The sequence below is a fragment of the Passer montanus genome, unplaced genomic scaffold, assembly GCF_014805655.1.
Source record: "Passer montanus isolate IOZ18808 unplaced genomic scaffold, ASM1480565v1 scaffold93, whole genome shotgun sequence".
NCBI classification, from domain to species: domain Eukaryota; kingdom Metazoa; phylum Chordata; class Aves; order Passeriformes; family Passeridae; genus Passer; species Passer montanus.
The window spans coordinates 2028554-2048970 of record NW_024374701.1 but is presented as its reverse complement, the minus strand read 5'-3'; the positions used below and the strand labels follow the sequence as shown (position 1 = coordinate 2048970).

Below are 20417 nucleotides of genomic sequence, written 5' to 3'. Positions count from 1 at the left end.
CCGATGCCAGCCCGGCACGGCCCCGCACGGCCCCGCACGGCCCCGCACGGCCCGGTAAGCGCGCTGCCGAGCCGCCGAGGAGGCGATGCCGAGGCGGCCGAGCCCCGCTCGCTGCCGTCCCTGCCGCTGTGACTTTATGGAAGTCATCAACTGTGGCTGCGGCGCGGCAGTCACCGCCCGGAGCTGCCCGGCGGAGCAGGGCAGGGCTGGCCCGCTCTGATTTGGGCTTGTGGTCATTTGCTTGATGGAGGTTCGACAGCAAATGGAGAAATGAGCGAGGCTGCCGGGTCTCGGAGCGTGCCGAGCCCAACTTCTGAGCGGGGATGGATGAAAGGGATGCTGAGGCGGTGTGCAGACACGAGCGGTGAGAGCTGCCAAGGAGCAGAGCCAGAACAGCAGGACGAGCGGAAAGAGAAAGGTGCTGGGAAGGAAGAAGGGAGAAGAAGATAGGGAAAGATGGGTTTAAATGCAAATGATTTCTTTTTCTTCCCGAACGCAGCCTCCCGCCCGGGCCGAGGCGGTGGGTGTGGGTGCCGGCTGCTGCAGGAATAGCTGCTTTTCTTGTCCAGAAGGAATCGCTCCTGCCCTGTCCCCGCCTGACCGGGAGCCAGGAGGGACACGGGCAGCTCCGCGACAGAGCCCTGGAGTTCAGCCCTGCTTTCCCCCTGCTCTCTCTCGGCACATTAGCATGCAGGGCAGGCTCTGGCGGTATTTAACGGCTCCGTTTGCCCTGCGGGCTCGCACCGCCCTTGCCCAGCCCGCGGGGTGCGAGCGGGGCCGTGCCCGGCTGGGCTGGGCAGCCGGGGCAGAGCAGGGCGCTGCAAGGGGAGGGGGCAGCTCCGGAGACAGGCAGGGAGAGCCTCCGTGTCGGCAGCGATGAGCGAGAAGCTGTTTAGTCATCTCTCTATATATACTTTCCCGATGATGATCGCATTCACTGATTGCTCCTGACTGCGTGGCGAGAGGGAGTCGAGAGGCAGGCGGCAGAGCTCGCTCCCATCCCGAGAGCCCGCTCCCCTTCCCTCCCGTTCCCCCATCCAGCCCTATTCTGGGCTTTCCCTTCCAGGTAAGCGAGCCGGCAGGACGGGGCTCTCGGGGCTCGCTGGGAGGGGAGAACTTCGCATGCATTTCTCCTAAGCCTGTTGCTTTTGCTCCTAAATCGCCCCGACAGACCGAGGGAGTGAGTGTTTTGCAGAAAGTTTCATTTTCTGGTGTTGCTGCGGAGGGGAAGGAATGTGTGGCTGACAGAAGACGCCGAGTTGGGCTGACATATTTTGCTTTAAAGCAAAGGTCTCTTTGCTGCCTGAGCCTGACCCAACAAGGACAGGAGAGGGAAGAAGGGATGATCTCCAGGCTCTTCGCTCCCTTTAGCAGTGTCTCACCAAGAAACTTGCAGTATGTTTATGGGTCCTTTTTCAGAGCAGCCCTGTCTGCTTCTGGAAAGGGAAGCACGGAGGTTTTGGGTTTGTCTCTGCTCTCTTGAGGTGATGGAGAGACATTGATCAGTGTGGCATTGCCGTGGGAGCTGCGGTGGTAAGAAAGCATCCTTTCTTTCTGGACCCTTTGGGTGAACAGTCATGACTGCTCCGTGCCAAGCTCTCCTGAGCTGTCCTGGCCCGGGCTGGGTCAGGATTTGGCTGTCAGGGTTTTTTTGGGGTGAGACCCCCGTGCCCCTGGAGCGGCTGCAGCGGAGCCAGCGCAGCTCGGGAGGGACCCGGAGGGATCAGGAGGGCTGGGAGGAGACAGGGGCTCCTGCTCAGCCTTCTCTCCAATTTGACTGTTTCATCATCCCCATAGTTATCTGAAGAAAACAGACTCTTTTCTCTACAGATACTTTTTTTAAATCAGGAGGCAAATGATTCTATTTTGTGTACCAGGTCTTCTAAATGTCATCAGCAGGGTGCCGGTCTGCTGTGAACCAGTTCCTTTTAGATTGCATGCAGAAATTATGGTAATTAAAATTAGAAATATGGATATAGCTAAATATATGCTTGTTAGAATTAGAGTGTGTCTGTTTTCTATGAGAGCTCCAGACACTGTCAACAGTACATTAGATTTTGAGTCCAGCCAATTGCTTTCCAGCCTAAACAGACTGCTTAGCAGTTACCAAAATCCAAGCAGGCAGAAAAAGGGGATTCTTTCTACATTCTGGAATTCTACATTCTGGATAAACTTGTTACTTCATCTTTTTTTGACCCAGCTGAGGTTGTGCAGGTCAGAATTACAAATCCAGTCCCTGCTCCTTCTCCCAATTTCCTTCCACTTCCTTCAGGGAGTGGTAGAGTTCCAAGGACTCATGGACAAGAAAAAGCAAAACCCCTGCAACACTTCTCGCTCTGGTCCTTTGGATGATTTACAGCTGAAAAAGACTCCTCTTCTTGTATTTTGAGGATCAAACGGGGCAGATTCCGTGTAACTCTGAGAATGAAGCTGGGTGCACTCTGTTGTTCTAACCAGCTGCATCTCTTGGACACAGAGAAATGGGAACTAAACTTCCACAGAAGAATTCCCCTTTCTTTCTCTTTTGCTTTAATCTCCTGTCCCTTTCATAGCTGAGGTATTTATAACTTCCCCACATATACTGCCAGCATGAAAGGACCCATTTTGTCTTTTAAAAATTGATTTAAAAATGTGTAAGTCACTTATGAGTTACCAGTGCTTTATTGGAACAATTATATGTGAAGTATTTATAGTGCCTCAGCAGCTAATGTAGGTAACCTGGAATCTACAACAAAGTTATGAAAGTACAGAAGAGATTTCTAATGTGGTTCCCCTGAGAAATCAGGGGAGATGAGGATCCAGTGTGCTCAAACTGGTCAGGTCACCAGTCAGTCCTGGCAGAAGGACGCTGGTGATGCTGCTAAGTGAAATTAAAACCCAGGGAAGACAGATTGCCAGCAGGGAAAGCAGGAACAAGATGACTTTTCTTGGTTTCTCAATTATTTGCCTGTATATATTTGGTGATTAATGGATGAAATAATTCTTACTTTTGCTGCCTCCTGTTCTGAAGTGTTTCATGAGAGTTAAAAGATCCATCCGAGGTGGTAGAAGGGTGCAGCCCGAGCCCCTGGAGATGCCCTTTCAGCTGGGGGCTTTCCAAAGTCGTGCAGGGAAGGTTCCCAGTGCTGAGCTGTGCCTCAGCCCCGTCCCCAGGGCGGCCAGGCGCGATTCGCGCACTAAATTCCTCTCTGGGGGGAGAGAAAAGCGCTGCTGCTTTGTAACACTGAGCAACCCTTGAGAGAGAAATGCTGCGGGATGTTTGCTCCAGTGCTGTGCGCACTAAATTCCTCTCTGGGGGGAGAGAAAAGCGCTGCTGCTTTGTAACACCGAGCAACTCTTGAGAGAGAAATGCTGCGAGATGTTTGCTCCAGTGCTGTGAGATGAGCACGGTGCCTCCTCGGGATAAGCATCACTGTGGGTTATTATGTGCTCCGTAATTACCAGAGCTCTTCAGCAGCAGCAAGATGCTCGCACGAGGGATTTCAATTGTCCTTTAGACAGTAAAATTGCATAGGAAGATGCTCCACATTAAGGTGATGAATGTTAATTTGCCCTGAAGAGGAAGAGCATTTCTGTGAGCACTTCAGGCATTTTCACCACAGACTCATTCCATCATTTTTTATTCAGTATTTTGATGGCCCATTGGAATCAATAATGCTGCAGCCTTACTGGCTGGAATGGCAGCTTTCATGTAAGTTAAAAACTTTAGAGTAAAACTGCCTGCAAAGATACAATTAGGCTCTGAGGGCCTGACTCAGTGGAATCAATGGAATTTCCATTGATAAATTGACTTTTGATAGGGCTCCTAATGCATCTGATCTGATAATGGCACCTTTCTTCAGCTAATTTCATGGTAGAATTAGAAAGCACTAGGGAAGTGAAAGTAAAAGCAAGTTAAAACAAAAGTTAAAAACTGCAAGAACTCTGACCAAAGATCAAAAAGATAAAACAAATGCATGGCTAGATCAGAGCACAAAAACTACTTAAATTTCTTTGGGGCCTTCCTTCATTCTGATGTTCTTGGTATTTGGTAGCTTAAGCCATCAGCCTTCACCCCTGGGATTGAAGTTTTCTGGTGCTCAGGTGTTCTGAGCAGTGTTTCCCCAAAAATCAGAATTTTCCTCTGGTCCAGTGGAGGGCTGCAGTACTTGCCAGGAGTAAAGCCCAGCTCTGAAAGAAAGAGAGCAGCAGAAAACTGCTGCTGAGGCCAGGCCATGCATTAAAGATGGACGAGAACTGCTGAAAACCAGAGAAAAATTTCCATTTCTTTCAACTAAAGATGTCCTTAGTGCAAGATTCAGAACATCCTGAACTTGTTTAGGACTGGAAATGCAGTTTTAAGCCCAGTCGTGGGCTTTGGTGGTGTATGATTCCACTGCAGGATGATTTCGCTGGAGTTCCCGGCTCTTTCTTGACAGCTGTAGTTAAACTGATGAGCACAGGAGGCTTACACCTGGGGAATTATGGATTAGTCTTGTTTGTGAGGAAGCAAATATAAATTACTGTGTTTATGCTACTTTTAAAATGCTTTTAATGAGGAATCATTTGCTATTCAAAATTTCGATCTATAATAATGCCATAGCCCCGCTGAGCTGATTGTCACGTGCCTTGTTCAACACCACTCTGCACCAGTGGCTGCAGACTCTCGTGTCTGTGCTGATCCTGGGCTCTTCCACCCAACGGGGCACGACGCCCCGCATGACTGTGTGCTGTGTTCTCTTCTCTTCTGCCTTCTAGATGGAACTGCTCTGACTGCCAGCAGGTCCCAGCAGCACCCCCAGCCCCACCTCCAGTAACACGGCCCGGCCTCGTCATGGCAGCAGGAGTGGCAGCGTGGTTGCCCTTCGCCAGGGCGGCTGCCATAGGATGGATGCCAGTGGCCAACTGCCCCATGCCGCTGGCTCCCACGGAGAAAAACAAGAGGCAGGATGAGCTGATCATCCTCAATGTGAGTGGCAGGCGCTTCCAGACCTGGAGGACTACACTGGAGAGGTACCCGGACACTCTCCTGGGCAGCACGGAGAAGGAGTTCTTCTTCAACGAAGACACCAAGGAGTACTTCTTTGACCGGGACCCCGAGGTCTTCAGGTGCATCCTCAATTTTTATAGGACTGGCAAGCTGCACTACCCCAGGTACGAGTGCATCTCTGCCTACGACGAAGAGCTCGCCTTCTACGGGATCCTCCCCGAGATCATCGGGGACTGCTGCTACGAAGAGTACAAGGACAGGAAGCGGGAGAACGCGGAGCGCCTGATGGACGACAACGACTCGGAGAACAACCAGGAGGGCTCCATGCCCTCGCTGAGCTTCCGGCAGACCATGTGGCGAGCCTTCGAGAACCCCCACACCAGCACCTTAGCCTTAGTCTTTTACTACGTCACCGGGTTCTTCATCGCCGTCTCTGTGATCACCAACGTGGTGGAGACCGTGCCCTGCGGCACCGTGCCGGGGAGCAAGGAGCTGCCCTGCGGGGAGCGCTACGCCGTGGCCTTCTTCTGCCTGGACACGGCGTGCGTGATGATCTTCACCGTCGAGTACCTGCTGAGGCTCTTCGCGGCGCCGAGCCGCTACCGCTTCATCCGCAGCGTGATGAGCATCATCGACGTGGTGGCCATCATGCCCTACTACATCGGCCTGGTGATGACCAACAACGAGGACGTCAGCGGGGCCTTCGTCACGCTAAGGGTTTTCAGGGTTTTCAGGATTTTCAAGTTCTCCCGCCATTCCCAAGGCCTGAGAATCTTGGGCTACACTTTGAAGAGCTGTGCCTCCGAGCTTGGCTTTCTCCTCTTTTCCCTCACTATGGCAATCATCATCTTTGCAACTGTGATGTTTTATGCGGAGAAAGGGTCCTCGGCGAGCAAATTCACCAGTATTCCTGCTTCCTTTTGGTACACTATTGTAACCATGACAACACTGGGGTGAGTATTACTTTTCCTTCTCCTGAGCAGCAGGCAAGCGTGTACTGGGAGCTTGACTTCAGCTCCTCCTCAGCATTTTCCTGGGTGCATGTTCGAGAAGGGGCTGGAAGTGTTCGGGGCTTGATTATTCTTTGCCTTACAACTTGTGCAATTTGCGTGCGGTTGTATAAACCAGAAAAAGCACTTACACCCACTTGACAAATGCTCGGCACCACGGTGAAGGAGTGCAGGAGGAGCAGAGTGGTGGAGTAGCAGGTTCTGATGCATTCCTGCAGGAGGGAGAAGCTGACCCGAGTGCAAGGGGCTGGGGAGGGAGCTCTGCTCGCTCGACACTGGCTCCAGCCATGCGTCTCACACAAAGCTGCTGATGTGTCTGCTGTGTCTCCTTGCAATGTCAGTCCTTGTTTCTCCCCTTGACTTGCCAGCAACTACAGATTTGCTGAATCCAAGTGGATGTTGTGGGTCACTGTACTGAAACGCTCAGTGATGGCCAGGATGTGATCTGGTTTGCACTCAGTTGAGCAGGACAGGAGCTTCTTGTCTGTGTTTAGCTGTGAGCTGGAGAACCGAGCGTGCTGTGGCGGCTGCAGAGGAATTTCAAACATTGCCACGGACAGGTACAAAGATAATGAAATCAAAGCAAGGGGAATGTAGCCTGGAGGGCTCTTTTCCCCCTTATATTTCATTTCTGTCTCACAGATGTTGCCACTGAGATTATAGATTTGCGTTTCTGCTGCTCTGAACTAAAACCCCTGGGAGCAGAACGGCCAAACCCTCACCCTGGCAAGGTTGTGTGGAGGAAAGTGGGCATTGCAGGCTGCTGCTTCGGGCACACACAGAACCAGGATCGAGGGCAATCTCCTCATCCCACAGGTCACAGCAGTAGAGGAAATCTGGAGTTACTTTGCAAGGAGTTTTCCCACTGGAGAATTCACACAGTTTAATACTCAGATGTAGACAATTCTCCTCCTTGTAATGCAGGGACCACTTTTTCTCTAAACTGCTTTTGATTTTAAACACTTCTCTGTGCCTATTATACATGAACAGGCTCACAGTAGCACTTTTAAATTATTAAAATCATAATTCAGCTGTCAGAAAGGCGCCGAATCTGGGCATGTGACAACTGAAAGTCTGAATTCCTTCATTAAGTGCAAGTGTAGAACCTGTTTGTCATAGTCACCTAAAGATCTCTTATTCTTCCTTTTTAATAGCTAAGTAAGTTTGCAGGTTTATGGCAAAAGCTGTTCCTTCCCCTGGGAAAGGTAAAATGTAGAAATCAAAGCTGGGCTTTGCAGCCCGGCCCTGCCCCAGGCTGTAGCTGAGCTTCCCATGTTCTGACTGGTCCATACTGGTCAGGTCCCCCCTCCACGGGATCTGATCAGCTTCAGGGGGACACCTGCCTTGGCTGGCTGCTCACGTGTCTCTGGCAAGGGGACAGGTGTGGAAATGCAGCTCCATTTCCAGATTCCCTTTAACAGCACTCACACCGTCCTGCACCCGTTCACACTCTGCTGTTACATCCTTGTGACAGGAGCCGTGGGCTCAGGGCTGGCCTGCGTGGGCTGGGAACGGCCCCAGGACGTGCAGAACGTTCTGGAGAGCAGCTGGGGCTCTGCTCCTGCCAGGGCTCTGCTCGGTTTGGGTCCCTGCCCTCCCTTCTGAACACAGGGACAAGCCCAGGGACCTCAGGGTGCTCTCAATTTGTTGTAATCACAGAAATCACAGAGGAACCAGTGCTGGAAATGAGCTGACATGGACTGAAGAAATTAGGCATTTAAACATGGCTTTGTAAGGGTTCACTGGCAAGGGACCTATAAAATGCTGTCAAAGTCTTAAAACTGAGGCTTCTGGTGGTACAGATTTGGGACTTTCAGGTTGTTCCACCTTCCTGACTCCCCCTGTGTGGGGTGGGGTTAACCCTCCTGGGGGAGCTCACCATCCAGGGCTTACCCTCCTGCCCTTCATCTCCCAGAAATCCTCCCAGTTCTGACAAACTGGCACTTTCAGGCAATGTTTCAGATCCATCTCTCTTCAGAAGCCTTTTCAATCTGTTTGGAAGGATCTTGTTGCTAATGAGAGTCCTGGCAATTCCTCCTGCAGAGGATGCAGCCAAGGTCCCCAGCGTGCTCCCAGTCCATCAGCCTTGCCCTCCTCAGCGCTGGCCACTCCGCTGCTTGCATTTCAGCAGCACTCAGAGCTTTTATCGAGATCTTAAGTATTTCCTGCCTTTTGCCCTTAATAATTCAGTCAGCATTTAAAACAAGAAACCATGAAGCACGACAGTTTTTAACTCAAAATCATAGATATAGTTTGTTTTCACCACCAATACATTCAAACCCAGATAAGTGCAGCTTTCCCTGGGGCTGGAATCCCACCATTGCTTTGGCAGAGTGCCTTAGAGGAGCGATCTGGAAGGTGCAGGATAACTTTCTCCCTGTTACTAAGATCCATTTGTGTAAAACCAAAGTTTACTTACTGCAAACAAACAGAGCCAACAGCAGGGGACCATTAACCCTCCCCTGCACTGTGCATCAGCTGCTCTCCCAGATTCCCAAGCACCTTTGGGACACAATCACATTTCCAGACTGACCATAAATAAAATGCAATAGAAATGCATTTCTTATTGAAGGTGAAGCCCAGCAGCAATAAATAACCTCTGGTTTTGGTGGGGTTACCATGCAAGTCACTTTAGAGACATTCAGGATGATTGCAGCTCCTTAGGCAGTTAACAGCCCAGGGAGACAGGTACAGCAGCTTTTCTGGAGCGGGAAACAAAGCAAAGGAATTCAATTATACTGACCCTGCATCTCTGATCCCTCTGCTGTGCTCATCAGCCCTGGCTTAACAGAGGCTGTTTTTAATTCAACACAATTTAAATTTTGCTCAGGAGGCTTTGTAATGAAAGCATTATTCTTGGGTGCATCTTAAATCAATCTGAATTACTGAAACAACTATTCAAAATTAATTCAAACTCAGCTCTCCAATTCATGCAGAAACATTTTTCTCAAGAGGCCAGCAGCTCCCATCCCCTCCCTCGCCGCTCTCCCAGCCCCAGTGCTCTGGGCTCTGCAGACCCTTGCTGTGTCCTGCAGGAGGTTCTGACCCTGGCCCAGCCCAGAATGCAGATGCTGCCAGGAGCAGCAGTGCCAGCCCACCCCAGCACCCCGTCCCTGCCCTGCAATTAGCTAATTCAATATGCAGTGGGTTTACACCTCCACAGAAATGTGTTAATTCGAGTGAATTTGGTTCCCTTGGTGCATTGGTTTTCATGGAATCACAGAACAGTTGGGGTGGGAAGGGACCTCAAACCCAGCTCATTCCAGCCCCCTGCCAGGGCAGGGGCACTCCCCAGCAGCCCAGGCTGCTCCCAGCCCCAGCCAATATTCACTTTTATTCACTTTTAGGGAGCAGTATGGATGGGGAAGCCCCAGGTTCTGCTGCTTCCCCTCATGTGCAGCACAAACACAAAACCTCCGTCCCCCCACTAAACCCCCCACCAGCTTTGCCCAGAAAAAGTGTTTTTCTACACTTTTACAGCTGTTTTCATTTAATCTGACAGCAGCAGTATGTTTCAGGCTCCTAGGCAGTGTCTATGACCTGCAGCAGAGGCATCAAATTGTAGCTGTGAAAACCTGAGTGCCACAAAAACCTTCCTGCAGCCCCGAGGGCACAGAGCAGCTCCCGGGGCTGGCTGGGCACGGCAGCCAGGCTGGGAGGGAGCAGAGGGAGTGGGGGGGATGGAAGGGACCTCAAAGCCCCTCCAGTGCCAGGGCAGGGACACCTTCACTGTCCCAGGTGCTCCCAGCCCTGTCCAGCCTGGCCTTGGCACTGCCAGGGATCCAGGGACAGCCCCAGCTGCTCTGGGCACCTGTGCCCACCCTGCCAGGGAACAATTCCTGCCCAATATCCCATCCAACCCTGCCCTCTGGCATTTCCCCTTGCCCTGTCAATCCATGCCCATGTAAATTGCCCTACATTTAAATTTCAGCTGGTTTAAATGAGCTCTCTTGGAGCCCCTTTAGGCACTGGCAGGTGCTATAAGGAGGGAATATTCTGGAGGGAATTGCCACCGAGACCTTTGGGCCATTTTTGCCAAGAAAGCAGCAGTGCCACAGCGGGAGGAGCAGAGGAGCAGAGGCTGGTGCTGGGTTTGGTTTAGTTTGGTTTGGTTGGTTTGGTTTGGTTTGGGTTGTCCTGAGGGATCCACTGGGCAGCTTTCTCTTGCCCAGAAAGGCTGAGCTCCCACCGCCTCGGGGAGCTCTCTGTGGAAGCTCTCTGGCTGCCTGTCGCCCTCCCAATTTGCACCACCATAATGGCTTTGAGAGCGCTCTCCCCCTTTCAGGGCAGCTGCTCTGGTCAATGGCTTTGAAAGACACAGCTCAGTGCACTTGGACAACACAGCCCGTCTGGAATTCATTTCAGGTTAACACAGGAGAGCCGATAAAACAGCCCTGCGTATGTCAACAGCCTGGTTGAGCAGGAGCTGCAGCTTCTGAGAGGGTTTGTTGGCTGGAGGTAGAGGCAGGGGTTGGGTAGGCTCTGGTTTGGTTTGCCTGGGCTCTGCCTCTGCCAGTGTGGATCAGAGTGAACACGAGAGAACAGGCGGCTGGTGCTGGGTTTGGTTTAGTTTGGTTTGGTTGGTTTGGTTTGGTTTGGTTTGGTTTGGTTTGGTTTGGTTTGGTTTGGTTTGTCCTGAGGGATCCACTGGGCAGCTTTCTCTTGCCCAGAAAGGCTGAGCTCCCACCGCCTCGGGGAGCTCTCTGTGGAAGCTCTCTGGCTGCCTGTCACCCTCCCAGTTTGCACCACCATAATGGCTTTGAGAGCGCTCTCCCCCTTTCAGGGCAGCTGCTCTGGTCAATGGCTTTGAAAGACACAGCTCAGTGCACTTGGACAACACAGCCCCGTCTGGAATTCATTTCAGGAACCAGGTTAACACAGGAGAGCCGATAAAACAGCCCTGCATATGTCAACAGCCTGGTTGAGCAGGAGCTGCAGCTTCTGAGAGGGTTTGTTGGCTGGAGGTAGAGGCAGGGGTTGGGTAGGCTCTGGTTTGGTTTGCCTTGGCTCTGCCTCTGCCAGCGTGGATCAGAGTGAACACGAGAGAACAGGCGCCTGAGCAACCGCGCTGAAAGAAACCAGGCTCTGTCCTGCTTATAACCCCCGTATTTCTTGGGTTTTCTCTCCGTACCGGTGTTCAGAGGAGGCTGGGGTGGGACAGAGCGTGAGCAGGGCCGTGGCACGCAGGGCCAGGGCGCCGGCACTGGGCTGAGCCGCCAGCACGGCCAGGCCTTCATCGTAACCTTCCTTCACCCTCCTCCGGCACACCAAGAGCCGTGTGCACAGCAAGGGAAATAACAAATCATCTCTGGAGCGCTGCCATTCCCGGCTCCTGGGGAAGGATCGCTGCTTGGGCCAGGAGTCGCCTTGTGCGTGTCAGGACTTTGGGAGCTGCCGCCACACTGAATGGGGAAAAGCTTCCCGACAGAAACACCACTTTGCATATTTCACAGCACCCGTGGGAGGACGGGTGAGATGCGGGGTGGCTCCTTTGGGAAGGAAGGTGCCGGAATTTCGCCGCTCTCACCATTTCCCACACAGCCAACAATGCCTTATGTCCGCGGGCCAAAGGGCTGCTTGAATTTAACACAGAAAGTCCAATCAAAGCATGAGCTGATGGAGCTACACAAAGAGGCCATTTCCTTGAGCTTTCATTCTCTTCACTGCAGCTTCATCTTATACAAAACTGTATCAGTTTTCTTCTCCTAATGGATTTACAGATATTGTGTGCGAAATGTCTTTGTATCAGAAACTACAGATGGAACCTTTTCCCTTCACTATCTTGATATAAATCTCAGGCAAGCATCTCATTTTTGAGCTATTTGTATTCACCAGAACCCCAGAAGTATTAAAATACCTTTATTCATTCTTAGAGCATGTGGAATTCACTGGATTTTTTTTTTTCCTCTCTTAAAAAAAATTATCCATCCTTACGCTTTTTGTGGCTTTGGATATTTGTAACAGTTGCACGTATGTGCAAACGCACCATTTTTAATGTGCAAGACAAAATAACTTGCCTTTAGGGTAACTCATTGTGTGAGAAGTGAATTATTTTGAATAAGGCTAAGAAATGGTGCTGACTAAAATGGTAACGTGACTGCTAAATTTACCAGTGGAAGCCTTGGCAGGGATGCATCTATAGCAACTGATGTACAGATTTTTTTTTTTTTCTGATCTCCTCTTTTTTTTCCCCCCCACTTTTCTTTCTAACCTGCCTCGCAGTAAGTGCCTGAGAAATACAGATTAAAGATAACATTGCATTTTCATTGGAGATGAAGGGAAGTGATTGGCGTGCTGACTGGATCTGGGCTATTTTTAGTCTCATAAAATGATAATTTCATAACAGAGCTGACCCAGTAAAAGTAATCAGTTTACAGACATCAGCTGGAAAGAAGGGACAGAGTAGCCACTGCCAGTCGGAGAGTGGGGAGAGAGGGAGAGAAGGCAAAGGCCCTGAAACAAATTAGCCAGAACTAATTAGGTTCCTCAGCTGATTGCAGCCCATGGGAGAGGAGCTCAGGGAGGTGCTGAGTCTTGGCAGCCCCTCTTCATCCTCAGATGGCCAATAACAGCCATCTTCATCCTCACAGGGACATCTGGGCACCTCATCCTTGGCACGGGACTGGCACGGGCCCCCAGCCTGAGACAAACCTGGGTTTAATGTCAGGGAAATAACAGGAGACGTTTCTACTGCAGTTTCTTAAGGGATCTGTGCTCTCAAGGACGCAGTGACTGGACAAGGGGGAACAGCTTCAAAATGCAAGCGAGCAGGTTTGGACTGGACATTGGGAAGGAATTGTTCCCTGCGAGGGTGGGGAGGCCCTGGCAGCCTTGGCTGCCCCTGGAAGTGTCCCAGGCCATGGAAGGTGTCCCTTCTCATGGCAGAGGATTAAATCAAGGTGATCTTTAAAGTCTTTTCCACCCCAAAGCAATCTGTGATTCTGGGGATGGGGATAGCTGGGATCAAGCCCAGCCGACTTCCAGGCACTGTAATGGAAACACGTCATTAAGGGAAAAAAAATACAAAAAAGTGTAAGATAAGGGAGAAACTTTTCCTGAGCAGGAGCCAGCGTGGTTCCCTGGCAGCCCCCAGGGACATCCCTCCCTGAGCAGAGCTGCCCTGCAGGAGCAGAAGGAAAGAGCTGTGATCTGGTCATTCACCAGCTGCCCCCACTCTCGCTGCTTCTCCACCGAGCACGGAATTTTCTTCTGCCAAACCCCACCACCTCCATCCTGAATTTGTTAATATTCTCCCCAGCAAAGGCAGACTGGTGGGTGTTTTTCCTGCAGAGCAGAGGACAGGCAGCGTTCAGCCAAGCTCTGCCTTCTCCTGGACACACAAGGCCCGCAGAAATGGCTGTGTCTATTTGACTATTTACCACTGCTACATTAGAACACACTCAAGGGCTGTAATTCACCTCCTAAACTTACAACTAAGTGTGGAAGAGTTATTTTAAAATCAATATCTAACAGAATGCCATTGTTCCAACATTTAAACCTGCTGGGAAATTACTGGGAGGCATGTGGCAAGTCAAATCACCGCCTGCCAGAGGAGGAAGCAATTCATTACCCCTTCCAAAGGTGCAAGAATTCGCTGCCTTTTCAGCCTGCCTCAGAAATGATGCTGGGCAGGCTCGGAGCCCTTCCTGGGCAAGCTCAGAGCTGCTCCTAGGCAGGCTCAGAGCTGTTCCTAGGCAGTCTCAGAGCCGTGCCCAGCTCCCTCCTGCCCTGCTCGAGTGCTGGGCAGCATCCTTGGGCAGCATTGCTGGGCAGCATTGCTGGGCAGAATTGCTGGGCAGCATCCTTGGGCAGCACTGCCCAGGATCTGCTGCTCTCCTCTCAGGCTGCCATCTGCAGCAGAATTCAAACACAGATCAGCCTCAGCTTTTTGCCTTCAGGACGCTGTGAAGTCTGGCTGATGTGCATGCCCAGAGAGCCCTTGGGAAGGGCTGTGTGGAGCCCTTGCCATGAGGCTGCAGCCCCTGGAACTGAGCTGGAACAGGGCTCTGAGGTCTCTGTGCTGTGGAGCCGCCTCAGAAAAAGGTCAAACAATTCAAGTTGTAAGTCCTGAACACACGGCGGGAGGCAGCTGCTGCTGCTGAATGTGCCCCACCTTGGGGTTTGCTGGAGGCTCCCTGGCAGTGACACCCTGGCACCCCACAGCTCAGCCCTGGGCACTGAGCAGCTCCTGGCAGCCAAATCCCACCCCAGCCCCATCAGCCCTGGGCACCCTGAGCAGCTCCTGGCAGCCAAATCCCCCAGCCCCATCAGCCCTGGGCACCCTGAGCAGCTCCTGGCAGCCAAATCCCATCCCCAGCCCTGGGACGAGCCCTGAGCTTTGTGGCCACCGTCCTTCACGTGCTCCTGGCTGTGTGCTCAGGGCCCTGTGACTCCCTTTGCCATCCACAAGTCACAAAGTGCTGCTGTTTTTCTCATCCTGTAGATTGATGCAGGGCTCCACATCAGATGTGAAAACAGCAGATGATAAAACCTTGAGTCATTTTCAGCCTTTAATATGCAAATGTGCAGCCTTGATAACAAGATTGCACCCCACCACCAGGCAGCCCTTTTCCCCCTTGTTTACACCAAGGAAAACGCTTCTTACTATTATTTAATTTTGCTTATTTTCTCATGGAATTCCAGAATGGTTTGAGTTGGAAAAATCTCATCAGTTCCCACTCCCTGCCATGGCAGGGACACCTTCCACTATCCCAGGTTTCTCAGGGCCCCTTCCAACCTGGCCTTGGACAGTTCCAGGAGTGGGGCCACAATCCTCAATGCCATGTCTGTGTGCCCCACGTCCCCTTTTGGGGTGTGATTTGGAGACAACACGTGCACGTTTTCCTCTGTATTTGCATGATCTGGAGCACAAGGCAGCCATCCTCCTCAAATATTAATTACAGCCACTGTGGTAGGAACAAAAATAGCACTTTATTTTTCAATGGGAAAGGATTGTGCAAGGCAGCCCTTCTCACAACCTGGGCAGAAATAAGCTGTCTTCAAAGGGAAAGCTGAAGTGAGAGAGAGCTGCTCTGAGCTGCCTTCTCCTGAGTCCGGGGCCTCAGCTGGGATCAGGAATGCTGAGTGGAAGCAGAGCCAGCCCTGTGTCCCTGCTGCAGAGTGGCTCCCAGTGCTGAGCACTGATCCCCCGTGGGTGAAATGCCCTGGCAGGGGCACTCCAGGGCACGCAGAGTGCTCCCGGTGCTGCTGGGCATTCCGGGAGCCCTGCCAGGGTGTGCAGGGGCTCCTGCTCCTCTGCTCCAGCTCCGGCTGGCCCGGCAGCGCAGGCAGAAACTGATCCTTCCCTGCCACCACGCTCAAAACTCATTCTCAATCACAATCCTGTTTTAGTGGGGCTTTTTTGATGTTTACATCATTTCTTGGGCTTTGTCATCAATATTAATGTGAGAAAAGCTCCGCTTGCTTCTTTCTGCTTGCCTCTTGTGAGGGAAGATGGAACAGGCTCTGACAGCTCCGTTACTCCACTGCAGCAGAGCCTTTTTCTAGTAATCAGTGTCTGAAATGAGTAGAAACAGCTCCTAAATTTACCACGTTGAGCACGAATCAATGAAGCATTATTGCCAACACACATTCTTCACTGTCACACATCTCAGTTGTGCTGCTGCTTCGGGAAGATTTAAAACCCTGTCTCCCCCCCAGCTTCGCACCTGCGGTACCCTTTCTACCAGCCTCACTCTCTTATCCCTGCATAATCCACCCGAATACGAAATCCCCGGCTTGTGCCGTGGCTGTGTGAGCTCCAGACCTCCCCCCAGGAGCACAGGATTGTGTGCAGATGGGCAAGCACGGGCAGCTCGCAGGAGGCAATCACAACTTCTACGTGGTGCCTCTCTCGCCTTGCTGCCCACTTACATCTGCCCAGCCTTCTGTTCAGCAAGGCTGGAGCATCCACCGCGGCACAGGATGAGCCCTACTGAGTCACACGCCCTGCTGCAGCTCCTGAAACCAGCTGGCAAGGCACCCCAGCCTTGGCACGCCCCAGACAGAAGATTTCAGCCCCCTTAGATATTTTTCTGCTGGAGAGGAATAGCGGGGCAGATTAAATAATGGGAACAGTCATTCAGCAAAGCAGCTGTTGAATGAAAACATGGGAAATGGATGAAATTTGGTCAAAGGCATCCCTCTAGCTAAGGGTCAGCACGAGCAGTAAGCTGGGCTGAAGGGATACCAGATTTTGGGCTGCAGAGGGCTGAGCAGGATGAATTCCACCACTAATGAGCTTAGTGAATAAGCTCATTACCTAATGAGCTCTATTGAACAAGCTTGAATTCCTGCCTGGGGAAAGCCCTGCCGTAGATCCAGCGTAGGTAAACAGCTCCATCAGTTTGCACACACGGGCTCCCGAGGCTCAGCAGCAGCCCAGGGTGATGGCAGAGCCTTTCCCGAAGGTGTGGATGTCAGGAAGGATCAGCAGACAGCAGAGGCTCTTTGCCAGTCCTGTCCTTTCTGCACAATTTGGGATCCAGACGAGGATGCACCGACACGACTCGTTTCCTCTCACACCTCCTGGTAACTTTCCTTCCCCATTTACATCAGACCCTTCCCCTAAGGCACTGCAGAGCAGGACCAGGAAACTCCAAAAAGCTCCTGAAATGGTTCATCCCTGTGAATCTCCATCCGAAACCCCGGCCTTGCGTTGGTGCCTGGGCAGATCTGGCAGAGCAGATGCCAATTCCGAGGCTTTGGAAGAGGCCCAAAGGAAATCTCCCATCCACAGTGCCTCGTGGGCAGTTTGTTTCCCAGAAAGGCAGCAGTGCCTGTAAGGAACGGCCCTCACCCCACCCCTGGTGCAGCTTTCACTTCTGCTGGCTTGGAAGTGGAAAGGGAAAATGAGATTTCAGAAAAGGAGAAGAGATCTACAGATGAAATCTTCATTTTGACTTGACATAGATAGCAACATTTACATTTTTTTTACCATTTCTTCTTAGATTTTCAGCACATACTGAAACATTGTCTAAAGTACTAATTTTCTATAGCTGTGCCACTCCAGAACCCTGGCACTGTCCATCATCTGTCTGTTTCCATCTGAGCAGGGCTGAAAAACATTGGAGGAAGAAAAGGAAAGGAAAACACATGAACTTTCCAGTAACATAGAATGGCTAGTTTGGTGGGAGATAAAGATTTTGTGTAGGAACTCGGTGTTCAGGCTTTAAAAACATAAATCTTTAAAGCTCTGCACGCATGCCCTGAAGTGCACAGCCCAGGGAAAACAAACGCAGGCAGCTCGTTGTACGTGTCAGGATATATTCACATGATTGCAGCAGGAAAGTCTGGCACCAAATGTACTGTCAACTGAAAATGAATTTCAGCAGCTTTTGCGATTCACTTTTTGTCAGAAACAAAGGCTGTGGCTGGAGCTGCTGGTGTGCCGTGCCCAGGAATGGGCGCAAACCCTGCAGCAGAGGGGCTGTGGCTGTGTGTCCTTCCAGGGGGTCTGGCACCTTGGGCCCCTTGGGTGCCACCTGGGGGCTCAGTCCTGGTGCTGCCCGGGGATCCCGAGGTGCAGGGAGCCACTGCAGGCACAGCGAGGGCTGCTGCCTCAGAACTGCCCTGCACAGGGCCGGGGGGCCTTGGGGACACCCTGATCTCACGGGACAGCCCCGAGTCCCTCCTGGGACAGGTCCTGTCAGAGCCCCAGCCCTTCGCTCCTGCCTGCCCATCCCCAGCTCCCGGGTCTGCTGCACTGCTGCTCAGGCACGTAAGAAAACTGCTGGGCAGAGCTCCTGTGCCATTAATAACTGCTTCCCTGGCAGTACCAAAGCAGAGTGGGCAGCCAGCACATCCAGCACTACAGCTCTCGAGCACAGCAAATGAAATCACCACAAAGTGAGAGAAAGGGCATTTACCCGAGCAGCCCTGGGTGTGAGTGCTCCGTCTGCGAGGTGAAACACTCAGGATGGAAACAGCTGGTGGCTAAAAGCAGTCAGAGAAGGATCTCGGGGAATCACAGAGCATCCTGAGCTGGAAGGGACCAGGAGGAGCAGGGTCCAACTGGTGGCCCTGCACCATGGCAGGAGGGCTGGAATGGGAGGAGCTGCTGAGATCCTTTCCAACCCAGAGCATTCCATGGTTGTGGGAATTCCCAGCTCTCTGGAAGTGCTCAGGCACCCAGGCACAGCCAGCTGTCCCTCTCACCCACACCCAGGTGCTGCAGGGACCATTCTGCTGCCAGGCAGGCGCTGCCCCCAGCCCAGCTCAGAGGGGCCCCAGAGGGAAGGGACGTGGTGACCCTGTGAGCAGGACAGGAACCAGCCCAGGGCTTCCTCCCAAACCTGTGTGCAGTCTCAGTAAAATCCCCAAGAGCTCCATCTCCCCTCACAGACAGAAGAGAGAATGGTGAGGAAAACCCCAGGGTGTTTCAGAGGGCAGAAGGAAGGAGTGAGAGACGTTCCACAGGTGTGAGCTCTGCAGGAACACCATTCAGCAAACACAAACTGGAGCCGTTCTCTCCCAGACTGATTTATTATTTAATGCTAAAATACTATAAATAACAAATCTGCAGCATCACCCAGCCAGGGAAGGGAGGGGTGCGTGGGAGAGCCCCACGGGGCTCAGAGCTGTGCCAGGAGGGTGGCAGGTGGCAGTGTGGCACGGGGGGTCTGTCCCACACCTGGGTGTGTGCTCCTTGTTTCTGTCACTGCTGCCCCTGCCCAGAGCCTCTGCATTGCTGGGCTGACAGATTGTGGTTTGACACATTATGGTCTGAGAGATTTGGTCTGACAGATTATGGTTTGACACATTATGGTCTGACAGATTATGGTTTGATAGATTATGGTGTGATAGATTATGGTCTGACAGATTATGGTTTGACACATTATGGTCTGATAGATTATGGTCTGACAGATTTGGTCTGACAGATTATGGTTTGATAGATAATGGTGTGATAGATTATGGTCTGACAGATTATGGTTTGACAGATTATGGTTTGATACATTATGGTCTGACAGATTATGGTTTGACAGATTATGGTCTGACACATTATGCTCTGACAGATTACGGGCTCGGTTCTGGCCAGCAGGAGGGCACTCACTGGGCACAGGCTGTGCTTGGGCTGCGGGCAGGCTCTGCCTGGCCCAGGCACTCGGGCACCCTTCAGGATTTCACCCTTCCCACACAGGGTGGAAACTGCTAAATAACAGCAAACCCAGCTCCTTTAAGTTACAGTATAATGGAAGGCTTGGGCTTTTACTATATAATCCGTTTTAGAGTACTCTTAGATATGTTTCTCTACGGTAAAATTGGATTTTTAGTGAAAATATAGCCCAAATGCTCAGCACAACAAATTGTAATCACAGCAGTCAGTTTCCTGTGTAAAATGCAATGCATCCTCTAGACCTTTTTTTTCTACTTATCTTTTAAATGCAATTTTCTGTCCCACTCTGTTGAAGACCAGGTTAAATCAATGAAGTGAGAATAGTGTTGTAATATTATATCCTATGGCAAAAGACTAACACTGCCTCTAGTCAGGAACTGTAAAGCAGACGCCCAAACCAGGTTTTATGGAACTCTGCAGGTCTGTGAGTGTTTTTCTCTCTGATTGTCTGGGGAACCAGGCACTGAACCCCTCTGACACCACCCCCAAATTCCAGTTGTCCACAGGAAAAAACCCCTTTATCAAAGCAGCCACATCTACAGGTACAGAATAATGACTTTGAGGCTTTTTCATTGCGTGTGCTTCCATTTCAGAAGAGTTTCTTGTTTCTCTGAAACAGCCTGACCTCCCAGCTGCTGTCCCCACACAGGAGAGGTGCTGCAGGCCAGGGAGCAGGGAGGCCCTGGGGCTCAGGACTGCCAGCAGCTGTGAACACCAGCACAGGGAATGCATCCACAGCCCTACCTGGCAGTAAATCACATCCAGGGGGTATGAAAAGGCTTCTTGAGGACTATGTGAGAGATGTGAAAAGCAATCACACCGCCAGATATGGTAACGCATAACCATAAAATAAAGCACTGGAAGCCTGAATGATTTGGCATTGAAGCACAGGGATTTTTAACTTCTGCCATTCAGATGTGGTAGAAAATTATTTCCCTCTTGCAAACAACCCTCAAGTACTGAGTGATAGGGAAAAAACACAGACCTGAGGAAAGACACAGCAGAGGGACAGGTCTCCTCTGCCCAGCCCATCTTTTCCAAATTCTGTTCCTTTCTTGGCATTCAAACTTGTACATAATTCAGGAGGAGCTCAGTCTGTGCTGCTAGAGAGGGGAAGCAACAGGACCTGTGTACATTTTGTTCATCATTTGTGTCTGAAAAGCATCACCCGTGGGAACTTCACAACAAGATCATCATCAGTGCTTAGGACACAGACAGAAGCTGCTCCTGAAGTGCTGACACGCTCCAGGTTCGATGTGGGATGGTCAGGAAGCCCTCCAGGGGAATTCAGCCCCCTTGGAGGCTCCCTGCCTGGCTGGGCTGC

General features: G+C 51.5%; 1 protein-coding gene across 4 annotated transcripts in view; it reads left to right on the top strand.

The window, feature by feature from the left end:
* The window catches only part of KCND3 (potassium voltage-gated channel subfamily D member 3), a 90965-nt gene that overhangs the window by 402 nt on the left and 70146 nt on the right, over nucleotides 1–20417 (top strand). For 2 of the 4 annotated variants that reach the window (XM_039695757.1, XM_039695753.1), the window contains exon 2: nucleotides 4738–5922. In XM_039695757.1, the coding sequence (XP_039551691.1) occupies nucleotides 4814–5922 (1109 nt within the window). In that variant the 5' untranslated portion in view covers nucleotides 4738–4813. Of the gene's footprint in view, nucleotides 1–932; nucleotides 1067–1432; nucleotides 1534–4737; nucleotides 5923–20417 lie in introns of those variants that run through there. The other 2 variants (XM_039695755.1, XM_039695756.1) reach the window with 2 other exon arrangements.